Here is a 14,912-nt window from a genome sequence, read left to right as displayed (position 1 = left end):
CTGACTAACTGGGGATCAGGTCTGGGGAAAGGACAACACATTGACGTTCAAGCTTTTGCTGCACAGTGTTTGCACAGCATCAAGGCTTTCTGTGTTTCTCACTCCGCCTCCCTAGTGAATACACTGGGGGGAGGGTGTGCAATACGGTGGGAGGGGACACAACCAGGCAGATTATCTGGACTAGCCAAAAAGATACTCAGTACCATATAACATCACGCTCAGCAATAGAAGGGAAAAGAGAGGTGTTTAGGGAGATTAGCCATCTTTTGCTTGGGAACTGTCTGGGCATTGTTCTGTCCCCAGGAAGTGGCGAGTGATTGCTTTTGCATCACTTGTTTTGCTTTGTTTTCTTCCCTCTCCTTCCACTTATCCTTTACTTATCAAACAATGTCCTTGTTTGTTTGTTTACCTGTTTTATCTTGGCTCTCAAGTTGTCTTGGGTTTTTTTTCTGCTTTCTTCTTCCCTTGTCCCACTGGAGGTGAGGGGAGAAGTGAATGAGCGACTGTGTGGTGCTTATTGGGCCAACAGGGTTAACCCACCACACATGCCCTGTCTGTCAGTCTCTCAGAGATCCTCATGCCAAGGTCCTCCACACAGCCTGGAGTCCCTGGTTCAAGAATGATGAGATGTCCATGACTTCCTATATTGCAGAGAATAGCACGTAAGATAGACTTAACTTTTCACAAAGAAATGCTCAGCCATATCACGGTATGTCACTAACCTGCTTGACTAACCTGATCTGCTTCTACGAAAAGATGACCCGCTTAGTGGATGTGGGAAAAGCTGTGGATGTTGTCCATCTAGACTTTAGTAAAGCCTCTGACACCATTTTCCACAGCATTCTCCTGGACAAACTGGCTGCTCATGGCTTGGACAGGTGTATCCTTTGCTGGGTAAAAAAATGCCTGGCTGGCTAGCTGTGCGCAGAGAGTGGTGGTGCCTTGTCGTAGTTCATCCCCGATCGGGACCAGACTACGCAGTCTCTCTCTCACTGCCCCCACCCTCCGGGAGAATAGGGAGAGATAATATAAGGAAACAGGCTCGAGGTTTGAGATGAAGGCAGGGAGAAAAATCCTTAAAGTTACCATTATGGGCAAAACAGACTCGACTTTGGGGAAAACTATTCATTTATTACTAAAAAACAATGCAGGATAATGAGACGAAGAACAAGATAAGCTCCCCCCATCGCTCCCTATTCCCGGGCTTAACATTATCTCTACCAGCTTCCCCCTGCCCCGAGCGGCAGAGGGGGGAAGAGGGAATGGGGATTATGGTCAGGTCATCACAGGTCGCTTTATGTCACTGCTTCTTCGTCAGGGGAAGAACTCCTCACATTCCTCCCCTGCTTCTGCGTGGGGTCCCTCCCACGGGCTGCAGTCCTTCGTGAAACTGCTCCAGCGTGGATCATTTCTTCCACGGGGTGCAGTCCCTCCAGAACGGCTGCCCCAGCGGGCCCTCCACGGGCCACACCCTCCTTCAAGCATCCGCCTGCCCCAGCGAGGGGTTCCCCACGGGCTGCAGGTGGATCTCTGCTCCTCCGTGGACCTCCATGGGCTGCAGGGGGACAACCTGCTCCACCATGGTCATCACCACAGGCTGCAGGGGAATCTTGGCCAGGAGCCGCATCACTCCTCCCTCTCCTTCTTCACTGACCTTGGCGTCTGCAGCCGTTCCTCTCACAAGAAAAATTCTTCACAACAGGCTGGCGGATGCCTCTGAGCCTCTCCTCACATCTCATTCACATCTCATCTCCTCTCCACTTCTTGCAGCCGGGCCGGGCCGAGTTGGGCCCAGTCAGCTGTCCGGCGGGAGGCCAGAGGGTGAGGCCTGCAAGGCCCACAAGGCTTGTACCTCCCCCTGTCTGCCCCCGCTCAGCTTCTTCATATCTTCTCTCCTTCTTTTTTTCTCTATTTTTCCCCTTCTTTTCCCCCTTTCGCCTTCACAGAGGCGTTATCACAGAACATTCTGCTACCAATCGGCTCGGCCTTGGCCAGCAGCGGGCCCGCCCTAGGCCTGGCCGAGTCCACTGAACAAAGGGGACCAACTTTCAGCAGTTTCCTACAGAAACTACCACCGTAGCCCCCCCTCACTAAATAATAACAGAACAGGCATGAAGTTAACTCTAGCTGGACAGCGGCCACAAGTGGTGTTCCCCAGCGCTCAGTATGGGGGCCAGTTCTGTTTAATATCTTTACCGATGATCTGGATGAGGGGATTGAGTGCATGCTACGGAACTTTGCAGATGACACCAAGCTGGCCAGGAACGTTGTTGTCTAAATAAAGCTTTCAAGTTATGACTCATTGATGTGAGGCCAGATTCAGGGGCTGTCAGTTCCTTTGTGTATCCTCAACTTGTCCGAGGGTGTTCTGTTTTATTTTGGGATGGCTGCTTGCTTCTGGGGCTTGCTGCAAAGCAGCGCATTTAGCAGCCCTCTCCTGCCACGTTCTCCCGCTTGTCACCTTCCCAAGTGATGGCGTAAGCTCGTAGCGCTGCTGAATGCGGCCCCTGCAGCTGCCTTGCAATGCACCTGCCTTTCTGCAAGGGCAAAGGGTTTTGCCAGCAGGAATTTGCTCTGGCCACCATGGGATCACCCTCCCTTGGCCACCGCAGGAGCCCCAGGGAAAGGTGTGATTCACTCCAGCTAAGCAGCCCAGCCCAGGGTCCTTCCCAAGTTGCAGTCGCAGCCCTCGCAGCCTCGGGACACAGACGGAGTTATTCCTCATGGACACTAATCATACAGGGAACGCTGATCCCGTTTACTGACACACAGCTATTGCCATGCGGGTCCAGCACAGGCTGAACAGGGGGCTGAAACGACGCGGCGTCCCCTTCACCACCCCATCCCCATCCTGTCTTCACATGCTTGCCCCAGCCACGTGCCACTCGCTTGGCCATGTTGATGTGGCCAACCTGTTGCCCAGGCCAGCCCCAGATGAAGGCAATGGGAGCGCAGGAGGCAGAGCAAGCTCTGCCATGAGGAGAAACAAGGACTCACAACTTAGGGATCAACACAGTTCACCCCGGAAATCTATGGGCAAGCAAAAGGCTGAAAGTAAAAATCCAGTCCCATCCTTTATCAAAACCACTGCCACTTAGATAGAAAGAGAGGAAAGGCTTCAGGTTGCTCCAGGGAAGGTTTAGATTGGATATTAGGAAAAATTTATTCACTGAAAGGGTTCTGAAGCATTGGAACAGGCCACCCAGGGAAGTGGTTGAAGGCAGCGTGCCTGGAGGCATTTAAAAGATGAGTAGCCGTGGCGCTTAGGGACAGGGTTTAGTGGTGGAGTTGGCAGAGGAAGGTTTGCGTTTGGACTCAGTGAACTGATGGGTCTTCTGCAAGCTGAATGATTCTGTGATTCCACTTTGAGCTTGCCTGGTGTGCAGTGAGGGGAGATGACCTCTGGCAGGCAGATGATACTGAAGCCAAACTGAAGTCCACGCAAGCTCCTCTGAAGCAAGTTAACTGTAGTGCAGCCTTAACTGCTGCACCAGGGCAGCTGCGGGGCGCTGAGCTGAGGTGGGGCCGAAGGGCGGGGTGGGGCGGCACGCGTGGCTGTGATGCGCTCGGGCCCCTGTGACAGCAGAGGGGACGGGTCACAATGGGGACGGTTACCAGGGGCTGCAGCAGGCAGCGCTGCCCCAGTACGGCCTGGTCCAGCGGTGAGTGTGCACGCGGTGGGAGGATGGGCAGGACGAGGGCCGGGGCAGAAACATGTGGAACGAGGGTCTGGGTTATCGTCCTGTATCGAGGGCCCAGGCGCTGGTGGGAGCGCCTTGGGAGGGCACGGTGCTGCCGCTGCTGAGACTGGGCGCAGGCCTTGCTGCCTCCCAGCTCCCTCGCCCCGTCTCCTACCTGCACCCAGGTCCCTCTGCCTCCCTTCCCTGCTCCCTCCATACCGGCTCCCTCCCTCCAAGCCCCACTGAACCCCTTCTCTCCCTCCTTCTGCAGGACATGGCTGCCACAAAATTCCTCATTGTGCTTGTGACCGGCATCATCCAGCACCTGCATTTGGTCAGGGAAGAGCTGGATGAGGCCACGTGGGAGCGCATGCAGCAGCATGCGGAGCAGCTGAGCCAGGAGATGGCTCGGATGCTGCAGGAAGTGGAGCAGAGTATGCAGGAACAGGGAACCCAGGAACAAGATGGTTTGGCCCGGGTAGCACTGCTCTTCGGTGCCTTGCTCCCGTGGCACTTGTGGGCCATTACTGGAGTCCTGCTCCTAGTCTTCATGCTCTGCTGTTGGATCCGCAAAAGGAGCCGTGAGGTGGACCATAGCGGAAAAGTGGAGAGTTCCAGCTGCAATACAGAGCAGGAGGCGGTAGAAAGTAACGGAGAAGATCTGGATGATGAGAATGATATTCCCAGGATTTTTGCAAAGCCCACCCAGTGGTCAGTGCCAAATCTGGCCTACCGGAATTGGGTGGTAGAAGTGTTGGTGGGTGACCTCCTCCGCGTCTTCCAAGAGCACTTCTCAAATCGTTTCTTCCCGGTGCTGCAACCAGCCATCGGGGTGGGCAGGGCCTTTGAAGGCTGGAGTTTTGGTGAGGATGATACTGTCTACTCTCTGCTGGTGCCCCTGCAGCCCCCGCGTGGGCATGTCTTCCACCTGGAGCTGGGCACCATGAGGGAGATGCCGCTGAAGGACTCTTGCATCCGTGTGGAGCTGCAGTGCACCTGCGCGGGGCAGCAGCTGGTGGAGAACATGCTGTGCTTCCTCCACCACCCCGAGGAGGAGCTGAGGAAGAATCAGGATCCTAGCCTCCTACGCACCCTCTGCACCGACTCCTACCTAGATGCATGGAAAACTGCCCGCTGGTTCCAGAAATTCGTCAGCTCAGCCTGGGTGATGATGCCTCAGTCACATCACTACACAATGCAGGTGCTGCCCTCCAGCCGCTCCTGCATTCTGCAGCTGACAAATGCCTCTGGGAGAACCCTCCTTGTTGAGCTGATGTTTGGGGTGCAGCACGGCAATTCGGACATCTTCCTGAGCAGCGGGAGTGCAGAGAGCCTCTTCACCTCAAGCACGACGTGGCCGGAGAGCTATGCTGTGGCAGAGGCGAAGTTCTTCAGGCATGTGGCCAGGCAGGCCCCACATGACAGCTTCCACCTCAACTGCCTGCAGCTCTGCACCAGCGTCCTGGGGGGCACAGACTTTTCCACCTCTACCTTGAAGACAGTTGTGATGCACCTCCTGAAAATCCTACCCTGGTCAGACTGGCACAGGAGCCATCTCCTGTCACGGCTGCGGGATATCATGCGGTACCTGCACCTCTGCCTGAGGAGGAAACAACTTGACCATTTCTTCTTAGGCAATGAGATGCTGCCTGAGGAGATTGTCTTGCCCCCATCCTCCCAATCAGCCAAGCCACTCAACCTCTTCCAGCACCTGCAACAGGATCCGGATGCCCATGCCAAGGCACTGCAGGAGTTCAATGAGCTGCAAGACCGACTCTCAAGGCTGCTGTTCTACGCGTACTGAGAGAGGACTTCATGCACAGGGCTTCCATTGCAGGTCTCGCAGCTGATGGCTGACAATGACCTCACACTGCAGGGAAAAAGAGGGGAGAATGCGGGACACAGGAAGGAAAGGGAACACCCTCTTCCGAGAGCGACAGCATTCTCCTGTCAACAGACTGCCCAGCACAGCAGTCGGTGACAACTACAGTGGCGACAAAGATGAGTTCCGTCCTGATTTCCCCTCACGCTGGGGCTCTCAGGATGACGATTTCACACGGGCGCAGAAATACTTGCTGGCAGCCCCAGCTGTGGCGGCACCGAGCGAGAGGCACTGCTGATGGGCACTCCAGTGTGTTCACTGGGGTCCAGCTGGAGAATCTGCCTGTCCTAGGCACTCCCTGGGCAGCTGGTGCTGCTGGACTGAGCACGCTGCACGTGGAGGACACGCTGCTCTGTCGGCAGGGGGAATTGCTGCCGCACCTTTCCTCCACAGCAAAAACGCATCCTGGGGATTGGGACACGACGCAGCTGACGATGCCGCTGCAAGGAGCCTTCCGACAGAGACTCCTGTTACCACCTGGACAGAGGCGGCACCCCCCATTTTGAGAGACTCCATTCCCTCTGGAAGCTTTACTCTGTTCCAAGATGCCAATAAATCCCTTGTTTGAACAAATGCTGCGTCTGTCAGTGTCCACACCTCACTTTGCCAAGGATCGTGGGCATAGGGTGCAGACCGCTCTGCTGCCGCAAAGTCAGGGAGCGTTTTGCAGGAGAGCTGATGCCGTGGGCTCTGGTTTGCTGATTCACTGGGCTTTGCCTTCCCAGGGCTCCTGGCTTAATCCCAGTAGGCAGTTTGGCCTCACAAGGCTCTTCAATCACCTTCCCCCAGCGGGATGGTGGAGAGAATTGGAAGCGTTCTGCCTCCCTGGGGCTTGGGGTGAAGATGTTACTCAGAAGCTTCCTAGCCTTGGACAGCCCTCAAATTGTTCGGTGCTCTTGCTTCTTCACGCGGGTAGCAACCAAGTGGTGATGAGAGGCCCAAGGGCAGACAAAAGTGACTTCAGAGGGCCTGGTGGGGACGAGTAAAGGGGTCAGGAGCACAGGTAGAATTCTCCTCTGTCATCCCAGCTGTAGGGAATGACATCGAAAGAAACAGGCAGACGCAACATATTAAGACCTTGCTCTGCGGCTGGCATCACTGCCAGAATTTGGGGTTTTTTCAGGCATGGGATATTCTACGTGACACCAGGCCTGCTGGGGCGTGACAAGATTCACCGTTCCCAGTGAGGGAAAAGCATTTGTGCTCACGAGTTAGCGGGGCTGTTTGAAAATAGCTTGGAAGCGGGGAAGGGCTAAAATCAGGCTCACTGGAGCATTGGAACAGGCCACCCAGGGAAGTGGTTGAGGCAGCATGCCTGGAGGCATTTAAATGATGTGTAGACGTGGCGCTTAGGGACATAGTTTAGAGGTGGCCCTGGTGGCCAGGTAGGCCAAGAGCATCCTGGCTTGTATCAGAAATAATGATGCCAGTGGTTACAGGGAAGTGGTTGTCCCTTTGTACTTGGCTCTGGTGAGGCCACAGCTCAAGTAGTGTGTTCAGTTCCGGGCCCGTCACTCCAAGGTGAGGGTGCTGGAGTTGGTGCAGCACAGCCAAAGTAGAGTAGCGAAGCCGGAGAATGGTCAAAAGAATGAGTCAAATAAGGGGCGGCTGAGGGAACTGAGGTTGTTTAGCCTGGAGAAAAGGAGGCTCAGGGGAGACCTTACCGCTCTCTACAGCTACCTGAAAGGAGGTTGTGGCAAGCTGGGTGTCAGTGTCTTCTCCCAGGTAACAAGTGATAGGACGAGAGGGAAAGGCCTCAAGTTGCTCCAGGGAAGGTTTAGATTGGATATTAGGAAAAATTTATTCACTGAAGGGGTTCTGAAGCATTGGAACAGGCCACCCAGGGAAGTGGTTGAAGGCAGCGTGCCTGGAGGCATTTAAAAGACGAGTAGACGTGGCGCTTAGGGACAGGGTTTAGTGGTGCAGTTGGCAGAGGAAGGTTTGCGTTTGGACTCAGTGAACTGATGGGTCTTCTGCAAGCTGAATGACTCTGTGATTCCACTTTGAGCTTGCCTGGTGTGCAGTGAGGGGAGACGACCTCTGGCAGGCAGATGATACTGAAGCCAAACTGAAGTCCACGCAAGCTCCTCTGAAGCAAATTAACTCTTGCGCAGCCTTAACCGCTGCACCAGGGCAGCTGCGGGGCGCTGAGCTGAGGTGGGGCTGAAGGGCGGGGCGGCAGGCGTGGCTGTGATGCGCTCGGGCCCCTGTGACAGCAGAGGGGACGGGTCACAATGGGGACGGTTACCAGGGGCTGCGGCAGGCAGCGCTGCCCCAGTACGGCCTGGTCCAGCGGTGAGTGTGCACGCGGTGGGAGGATGGGCAGGACGAGGGCCGGGGCAGAAACATGTGGAACGAGGGTCTGGGTTATCGTCCTGTATCGAGGGCCCAGTGGCTGGTGGGAGCGCCTTGGGAGGGCACGGTGCTGCCGCTGCCGAGACTGGGCGCAGGCCTTGCTGCCTCCCAGCTCCCTCGCCCCCTCTCCTACCTGCACCCAGGTCCCTCTGCCTCCCTTCCCTGCTCCCTCCATACCGGCTCCCTCCCTCCAAGCCCCACTGAACCCCTTCTCTCCCTCCTCCTGCAGGACATGGCTGCCACAAAATTCCTCATTGTGCTTGTGACCGGCATCATCCAGCACCTGCATTTGGTCAGGGAAGAGCTGGATGAGGCCACGTGGGAGCGCATGCAGCAGCGTGCGGAGCAGCTGAGCCAGGAGGTGGCTCGGCTGCCGCAGGAACTGGAGCAGAGGATGCAGGAGCAAGGTCGCTTGGCCCGGGTATCCCTGGGCTTTGCTGCCTTGCAGCAGTGGCACTTGTGGGCCACTGCTGGAGTCCTGGTCCTGCTCTTTGCGCTCTGCTGGTGGATCCGCAAAAGGAGTCGGGAGATGGACAACAGTGGCAAAGAGGAGAGTTCCAGCTGCAAAACAGAGCAGGAGGAGGAAGAAAGTGGAGGAGAAGATCTGGATGATGAGAGTGATATTCCCAGGATTTTTGCAAAGCCCATCCAGTGGTCAGTGCCAAATCTGGCCTACCGGAATTGGGTGGTAGAAGAGTTGGTGGGTGACCTCCTCCGCATCTTCCAAGAGCATTTCTCAAATCGTTTCTTCCCGGTGCTGCAACCAGCCATCGGGGTGGGCAGGGCCTTCGAAGGCTGGAGTTTTGGTGAGGATGATACTGTCTACTCTCTGCTGGTGCCCCTGCAGCCCCCGCGTGGGCATGTCTTCCACCTGGAGCTGGGCACCATGAGGGAGATGCCGCTGAAGGACTCTTGCATCCGTGTGGAGCTGCAGTGCACCTGCGCGGGGCTGCAGCGGGTGGAGAACTTGCTGTGCTTCCTCCACCACCCCGAGGAGGAGCTGAGGAGGAATCAGGATCCTAGCCTCCTACGCACCCTCTGCACCGACTCCTACCTAGATGCATGGAAAACTGCCCGCTGGTTCCAAAAATTCATCGGCTCAGCCTGGGTGATGATGCCTCAGTCACATCACTACACAATGCAGGTGCTGCCCTCCAGCCGCTCCTGCATTCTGCAGCTGACAAATGCCTCTGGGAGAACCCTCCTTGTTGAGCTGATGTTTGGGGTGCAGCACGGCAATTCGGACATCTTCCTGAGCAGCGGGAGTGCAGAGAGCCTCTTCACCTCAAGCACGACGTGGCCGGAGAGCTATGCTGTGGCAGAGGCGAAGTTCTTCAGGCATGTGGCCAGGCAGGCCCCACGTGACAGCTTCCACCTCAACTGCCTGCAGCTCTGCACCAGCATCCTGGGGGGCACAGACTTTTCCACCTCTACCTTGAAGACAGTTGTGATGCATGTGCTGACCATCCTACCCCTGTCAGGCTGGCGCAGGAGGGATCTCCTGCCACGGCTGCAGGATATCATGCGGTACCTGCACTTCTGCCTGGAGAAGAAACGCCTTGACCACTTCTTCTTAGGCAATGAGATGGTGCCTGAGGAGATCGTCTTGCCCCCATCCTCCCAATCAGACAAGCCACTCAACCTCTTCCAGCACCTGGCACAGGATCCGGATGTCCATGCCAAGGCACTGCAGGAGTTCAATGAGCTGCAAGACCGACTCTCAAGGCTGCTGTTCCACGCGTACTGAGAGAGGACTTCATGCACAGGGCATCCATTGCAGGTCTTTCAGGTAAGAGCTCAGAATGACTTCTTACAGCAGGGAAAAAGAGGGGAGAATGCGGGACACAGGAAGGAAAGGGAACACCCTGCGCGGCAGCCCTCTGCCAAGAGCAGCGTTGTTCCCCTCACAGCAGTTGGCAACAACTACAGTGGTGACAAAGATGAGTTCCGTCCTGCTTTCCCCTCACGCTGGGGCTCTCAGGATGACGATTTCACACGGGCGCAGAAATACTTGCTGGCAGCCCCAGCTGTGGCGGCACCGAGCGAGAGGCACTGCTGATGGGCACTCCAGTGTGTTCACTGGAGTCCAGCTGGAGAATCTGCCCGTCCTAGGCACTCCCTGGGCAGCTGGTGCTGCTGGACTGAGCATGCTGCACGTGGAGGACACGCTGCTCTGTCGGCAGGGGGAATTGCTGCCACACCTTTCCTCCACAGCAAAAACGCATCCTGGGGACTGGGACACGATGCAGCTGAAGACGCCGCTGCAAAGAGCCTTCCGACAGAGACTCCTGTTACCACCTGGACAGAGGCGGCACCCCCCATTTTGAGAGACTCCATTCCCTCTGGAAGCTTTACTCTGTTCCAAGATGTCAATAAATCCCTTGTTTGAACAAATGCTGCATCTGTCAGTGTCCACACCTCACTTTGCCAAGGATCGTGGGCATAGGGTGCAGACCGCTCTGCTGCCGCAAAGTCAGGGAGCGTTTTGCAGAAGAGCTGATGCCGTGGGCTCTGGTTTGCTGATTCACTGGGCTTTGCCTTCCCAGGGCTCCTGGCTTAATCCCAGTAGGCAGTTTGGCCTCACAAGGCTCTTCAATCACCTTCCCGCAGCGGGATGGTGGAGAGAATCTGAAGGGTAAAAGCAGGATAACGTGTGGGTTGAGAGAGGACAGTTGAGGAGGTAAAGCAGAAGCCACACTCATTCACTACTTCCCTGGTCTACTGGGCCCTGATCACCGCTTGTGATGGCCACCAACTGCATTTAACTCCGTCCACCAAACTCTCTGGGCTCAGCCATCCACCACACTCTCCACAGGATTGAAAACCTCCGCATAAAGATCAGGACCAACCTACTAAAGCAGCTGTTCTTGCAGGATGGTGGCACAGATGTATGGTTCTGTAAGGAATCAAGGGAAATCTCTAGATCAGTCACCCTGTGTCGCCTTTATGGATGACTTCAACTTCCCAGCTGCTCACTGGGACTGTCAGAGAGCAGACATGCAGAGGCCCAGCAAATTCCTGAAGCCCATGTCAAAGATACCTTTTTGACATGGGTACTAAGGGAGCCAACCAGGAAAGGTGCCCTCCTAAACCTGTTGATTCTACGTAGAATTGGTCTTGTGGGTGAAGTGATGGTTGGTGACTTTCTTGGCCATAGTGATCAAGGAACGGTTGAGTGGGAGAACGGTTCCGGGAGAACAGACTTGAGGCTGCTCAAGGAACTCGTTAGAAAGGTCCCCTGGGAATCTGCTTTCAAGGGTATTGGTGTCCATAAGTGCTGGCCCCTTTGTCAGAGTCATTTTGTAAGAGCACAGGAGCGGCAATTCCAATGTGTCACAAGTCAAGCAAGAGGGGTAGAAGGCTGGCTTGGCTGACCAGGAATCTACTTTGGGAGCTTAGGTGGCAAACCAGAGTGTAAGGTCTTTGGGAAGGTATCTGGGGATGGGATTGTTGGTATGCTCCTTAGGAGGCATGTGCCCTGGCAGCTAAAATGTCCGTCCATCTCCTGGCGTGCATTGTGCAGAGCATAGCTAGCTGGCTGAAAGAAGGGATGGACTAAGCAGAGAAAGAGCTGGGGGTGTTGCGGGAAGTGGCTGTCCCCTTGTACTTGGCCCTGGTGAGGCCACAGCCCAACTCGCCTGTTTGGTTTTGGGTCTCTCACTCCAAGGAAGACGATGAGGTGCTGGAGCAAGTCCAAAGAAGAGCAGCAAAGCTGATGAATGGTCTAGAGAATAAATCTTATGAGGAGGGTCTGAGGGAACTGAGGTTGTTTAGCCTGGAGAAAAGGAGGCTCAGGGGAGACCTTACCACTCTCTACAGCTACCTGAAAGGAAGTTGTGGCAAGATGGGTGTCAGTGTCTTCTCCCAGGTAACAAGTGATAGGACGAGAGGGATTGGCCTCAAGTTGCTCCAGGGAGGGTTTAGATTGGATATTAGGAAAAATTTATTCACTGAAGGGGTTCTGAAGCATTGGAACAGGCCACCCAGGGAAGTGGTTGAGGCAGCATGCCGGGAGGCGTTTAAAAGACGTTTAGACGTGGAGCTCAGGGACAGGGTTTAGTGGTGGAGTTGGCAGAGGAAGGTTTGCGTTTGGACTCAGTGAACTGATGGGTCTTCTGCAAGCTGAATGATTCTGTGAATCCACTTTGAGTTTGCCCGGTGTGGAGCGAGGGGAGACGACCTCTGGCAGGCAGATGATACTGAAGCCAAACTGAAGTCCACGCAAGCTCCTCTGAAGCAAATTAACTCTTGCGCAGCCTTAACCGTTGCACCAGGGCAGCTGCGGGGCGCTGAGCTGAGGTGGGACCGAAGGGCGGGGCGGGGCAGCAGGCGTGGCTGTGATGAGCTCGGGCCCCTGTGACAGCAGAGGGGACGGGTCACAATGGGGACGGTTACCAGTGCTGCAACCAGCCATCGGGGTGGGCAGGGCCTTTGAAGGCTGGAGTTTTGGTGAGGAGGATGCTGTCTACTCTCTGCTGGTGCCCCTGCAGCCCCCGCGTGGGCATGTCTTCCACCTGGAGCTGGGCACCATGAGGGAGATGCCGCTGAAGGACTCTTGCATTTGTGTGGAGCTGCAGTGCACCTGTGTGGGGCAGTAGGTGGTGAAGAACAGGCTGTGCTTCCTCCACCACCCCGAGGAGGAGCTGAGGCAGTCTCCTCTCTACAGACTGCCCAGCACAGGAGTCGGGGACAACTACAGTGGCGACAGAGATGAGTTCCGTCCTGCTTTCCCCTCATGCTGGAGCACACAGGATGGCGATTTCACACGGGCGCAGAAATACTTGCTGGCAGCCCCAGCTGTGGCGGCACCGAGCGAGAGGCACTGCTGATGGGCACTCCAGTGTGTTCACTGGGGTCCAGCTGGAGAATCTGCCCGTCCTAGGCACTCCCTGGGCAGCTGGTGCTGCTGGACTGAGCACAAAGTGCTTGAGGCAGAATGCCTGGAGGCACTTAAAAGACGTGTAGATGTTGCACTCAGGGCCATGGTTTGGGATGCTTAAGAGACACGGCTTAGGGACCTTGCGGGGGGAGTGGAACCACAATCCATCCCACTAGCGTCTGTATGGCACCAGTGCCAGGAACAGGGGCCCAGAACCTGGGGAAACATCTCAGGTGAGTAGGAGAGCACCTAAAGTGCAGCTCAAAGAAGTCCAGCCACTCCAGCCAGCAAGTCTGCTTCATCGGCGGCCCAGCTTAAGGGCCTTTATGCTAAGACAGACAGCATGGGGAACAAACAGGAAGAGTTAGGGATGTGTGCATGCCTGCCGAGCTACAACCTTGTCAGCATCACGGAGACATGGTGGATTGGCTCCTATTACTGGAATGTTGGAATCCAGGGATATTGGCTCTTTTGTAAAGACAGGTAGCGGAGACAAGGATGGGGTGTTGCCCTCTATATCAGCGACCAGCTGTCTCAGCAGCCAGGGGTCAGGTAAGGAAGGCTAAAGCCCTGACAGAAGTAAATCTGGCCAGGGACATGTAGGGCAACAAGAAAAGCTTATATAGGTAGGTCGGGGATAAAAGGAAGACCAGGGAGGATGTGGGCCCTCTCCAGAAGGAAACGGGAGACCTGGTAACCCGGGACATGGAGAAGGCTGAGGTACTTGGTGACTTTTTTGCCTCAGTCTTCACTTGACGAGAGCTCTAGCCACATCACCCAAGTCTCAGACGGCAAAAGCAGGGACTGGGAGAATGAAGAACTGCCCACTGTAGGAGAAGAGCAGTTTCGAGACCATGTAGGGAACCTGAACTTGCACAATTCCATTGGGACCCGATGAGATGCGTTCGTGGGTCCTGAGGGAAGTGGGCAATTAAGTTTCCAAGCCGCTATCTATCATATTTGAGAAGTCATGGCAGTGCACTGAGGTTCCCATTGACTGGAAAAGGGGAAGCATAACCCCCATTTCAAAAAGGGAAAGAAGGAAGACCTGGGGAACTATAGGCCAGTTCATCTTACGTCTCTCCCTGGCAACAGCATGGAGCAGAACCCATGCTAAGGCACATAGAAAATAAGGAGGTGATTGGCCAACAGGAACCTTATGAAATTCAACAAGGACTAATGCAAAGTCATGACCCTGGGAAAGTGGAATGCTTTGCAGGGATATAGGCTGAGGACTGACTAACTGGGGATCAGGTCTGGGGAAAGGACAACACATTGACGTTCAAGCTTTTGCTGCACAGTGTTTGCACAGCATCAAGGCTTTCTGTGTTTCTCACTCTGCCTCCCTAGTGAATACACTGGGGGGAGGGTGTGCAATACGGTGGGAGGGGACACAACCAGGCAGATTATCTGGACTAGCCAAAAAGATACTCAGTACCATATAACATCACGCTCAGCAATAGAAGGGAAAAGAGAGGTGTTTAGGGAGATTAGCCATCTTTTGCTTGGGAACTGTCTGGGCATTGTTCTGTCCCCAGGAAGTGGCGAGTGATTGCTTATGCATCACTTGTTTTGCTTTGTTTTCTTCCCTCTCCTTCCACTTATCCTTTACTTATCAAACAATGTCCTTGTTTGTTTGTTTACCTGTTTTATCTTGGCTCTCAAGTTGTCTTGGTTTTTTTTTCTGCTTTCCTCTTCCCTTGTCCCACTGGAGGTGAGGGGAGAAGTGAATGAGCGACTGTGTGGTGCTTATCGGGCCAACAGGGTTAACCCACCACACATGCCCTGTCTGTCAGTCTCTCAGAGATCCTCATGCCAAGGTCCTCCACACAGCCTGGAGTCCCTGGTTCAAGAATGATGAGATGTCCATGACTTCCTATATTGCAGAGAATAGCACGTAAGATAGACTTAACTTTTCACAAAGAAATGCTCAGCCATATCACGGTATGTCACTAACCTGCTTGACTAACCTGATCTGCTTCTACGAAAAGATGACCCGCTTAGTGGATGTGGGAAAAGCTGTGGATGTTGTCCATCTAGACTTTAGTAAAGCCTCTGACACCATTTTCCACAGCATTCTCCTGGACAAACTGGCTGCTCATGGCTTGGACAGGTG

The 14,912-nt window shown here is 54.9% G+C and overlaps 2 protein-coding genes and 1 long non-coding RNA gene across 5 annotated transcripts in view; all 3 read left to right on the top strand.

Moving 5' to 3' along the window:
- The window catches only part of LOC147600436 (uncharacterized), a 759,986-nt gene that overhangs the window by 155,048 nt on the left and 590,026 nt on the right, over positions 1–14,912 (top strand). The gene's annotated exons all lie outside the window — the stretch shown is intronic.
- Positions 3,955–5,484, top strand: LOC147600452 (inositol 1,4,5-trisphosphate receptor-interacting protein-like 1). The gene has a single exon (XM_086748947.1). It carries the CDS (start codon positions 3,955–3,957, stop codon positions 5,482–5,484), a length of 1,530 nt encoding a protein of 509 aa, XP_086605073.1.
- On the top strand, positions 8,150–9,664 carry LOC147600451 (inositol 1,4,5-trisphosphate receptor-interacting protein-like 1). 3 transcript variants are annotated; one of them, XM_086748963.1, is made up of 3 exons: positions 8,246–8,534; positions 8,577–8,850; positions 8,923–9,664. In XM_086748963.1, exons 1-3 carry the CDS (start codon positions 8,246–8,248, stop codon positions 9,662–9,664), a joined length of 1,305 nt encoding a protein of 434 aa, XP_086605089.1. The 3 variants fall into 3 exon arrangements, with proteins under 3 accessions (XP_086605087.1, XP_086605089.1, XP_086605088.1); XM_086748962.1 differs by having other exon boundaries at positions 8,246–8,438; positions 8,514–9,664; XM_086748961.1 differs by having other exon boundaries at positions 8,150–9,664.

Source organism: Chlamydotis macqueenii, chromosome 5 (genome assembly GCF_036417535.1).
Source record: "Chlamydotis macqueenii isolate bChlMac1 chromosome 5, bChlMac1.mat, whole genome shotgun sequence".
Lineage (NCBI taxonomy): Eukaryota > Metazoa > Chordata > Aves > Otidiformes > Otididae > Chlamydotis > Chlamydotis macqueenii.
This window is presented reverse-complemented; position numbering and strand designations above follow the sequence as displayed.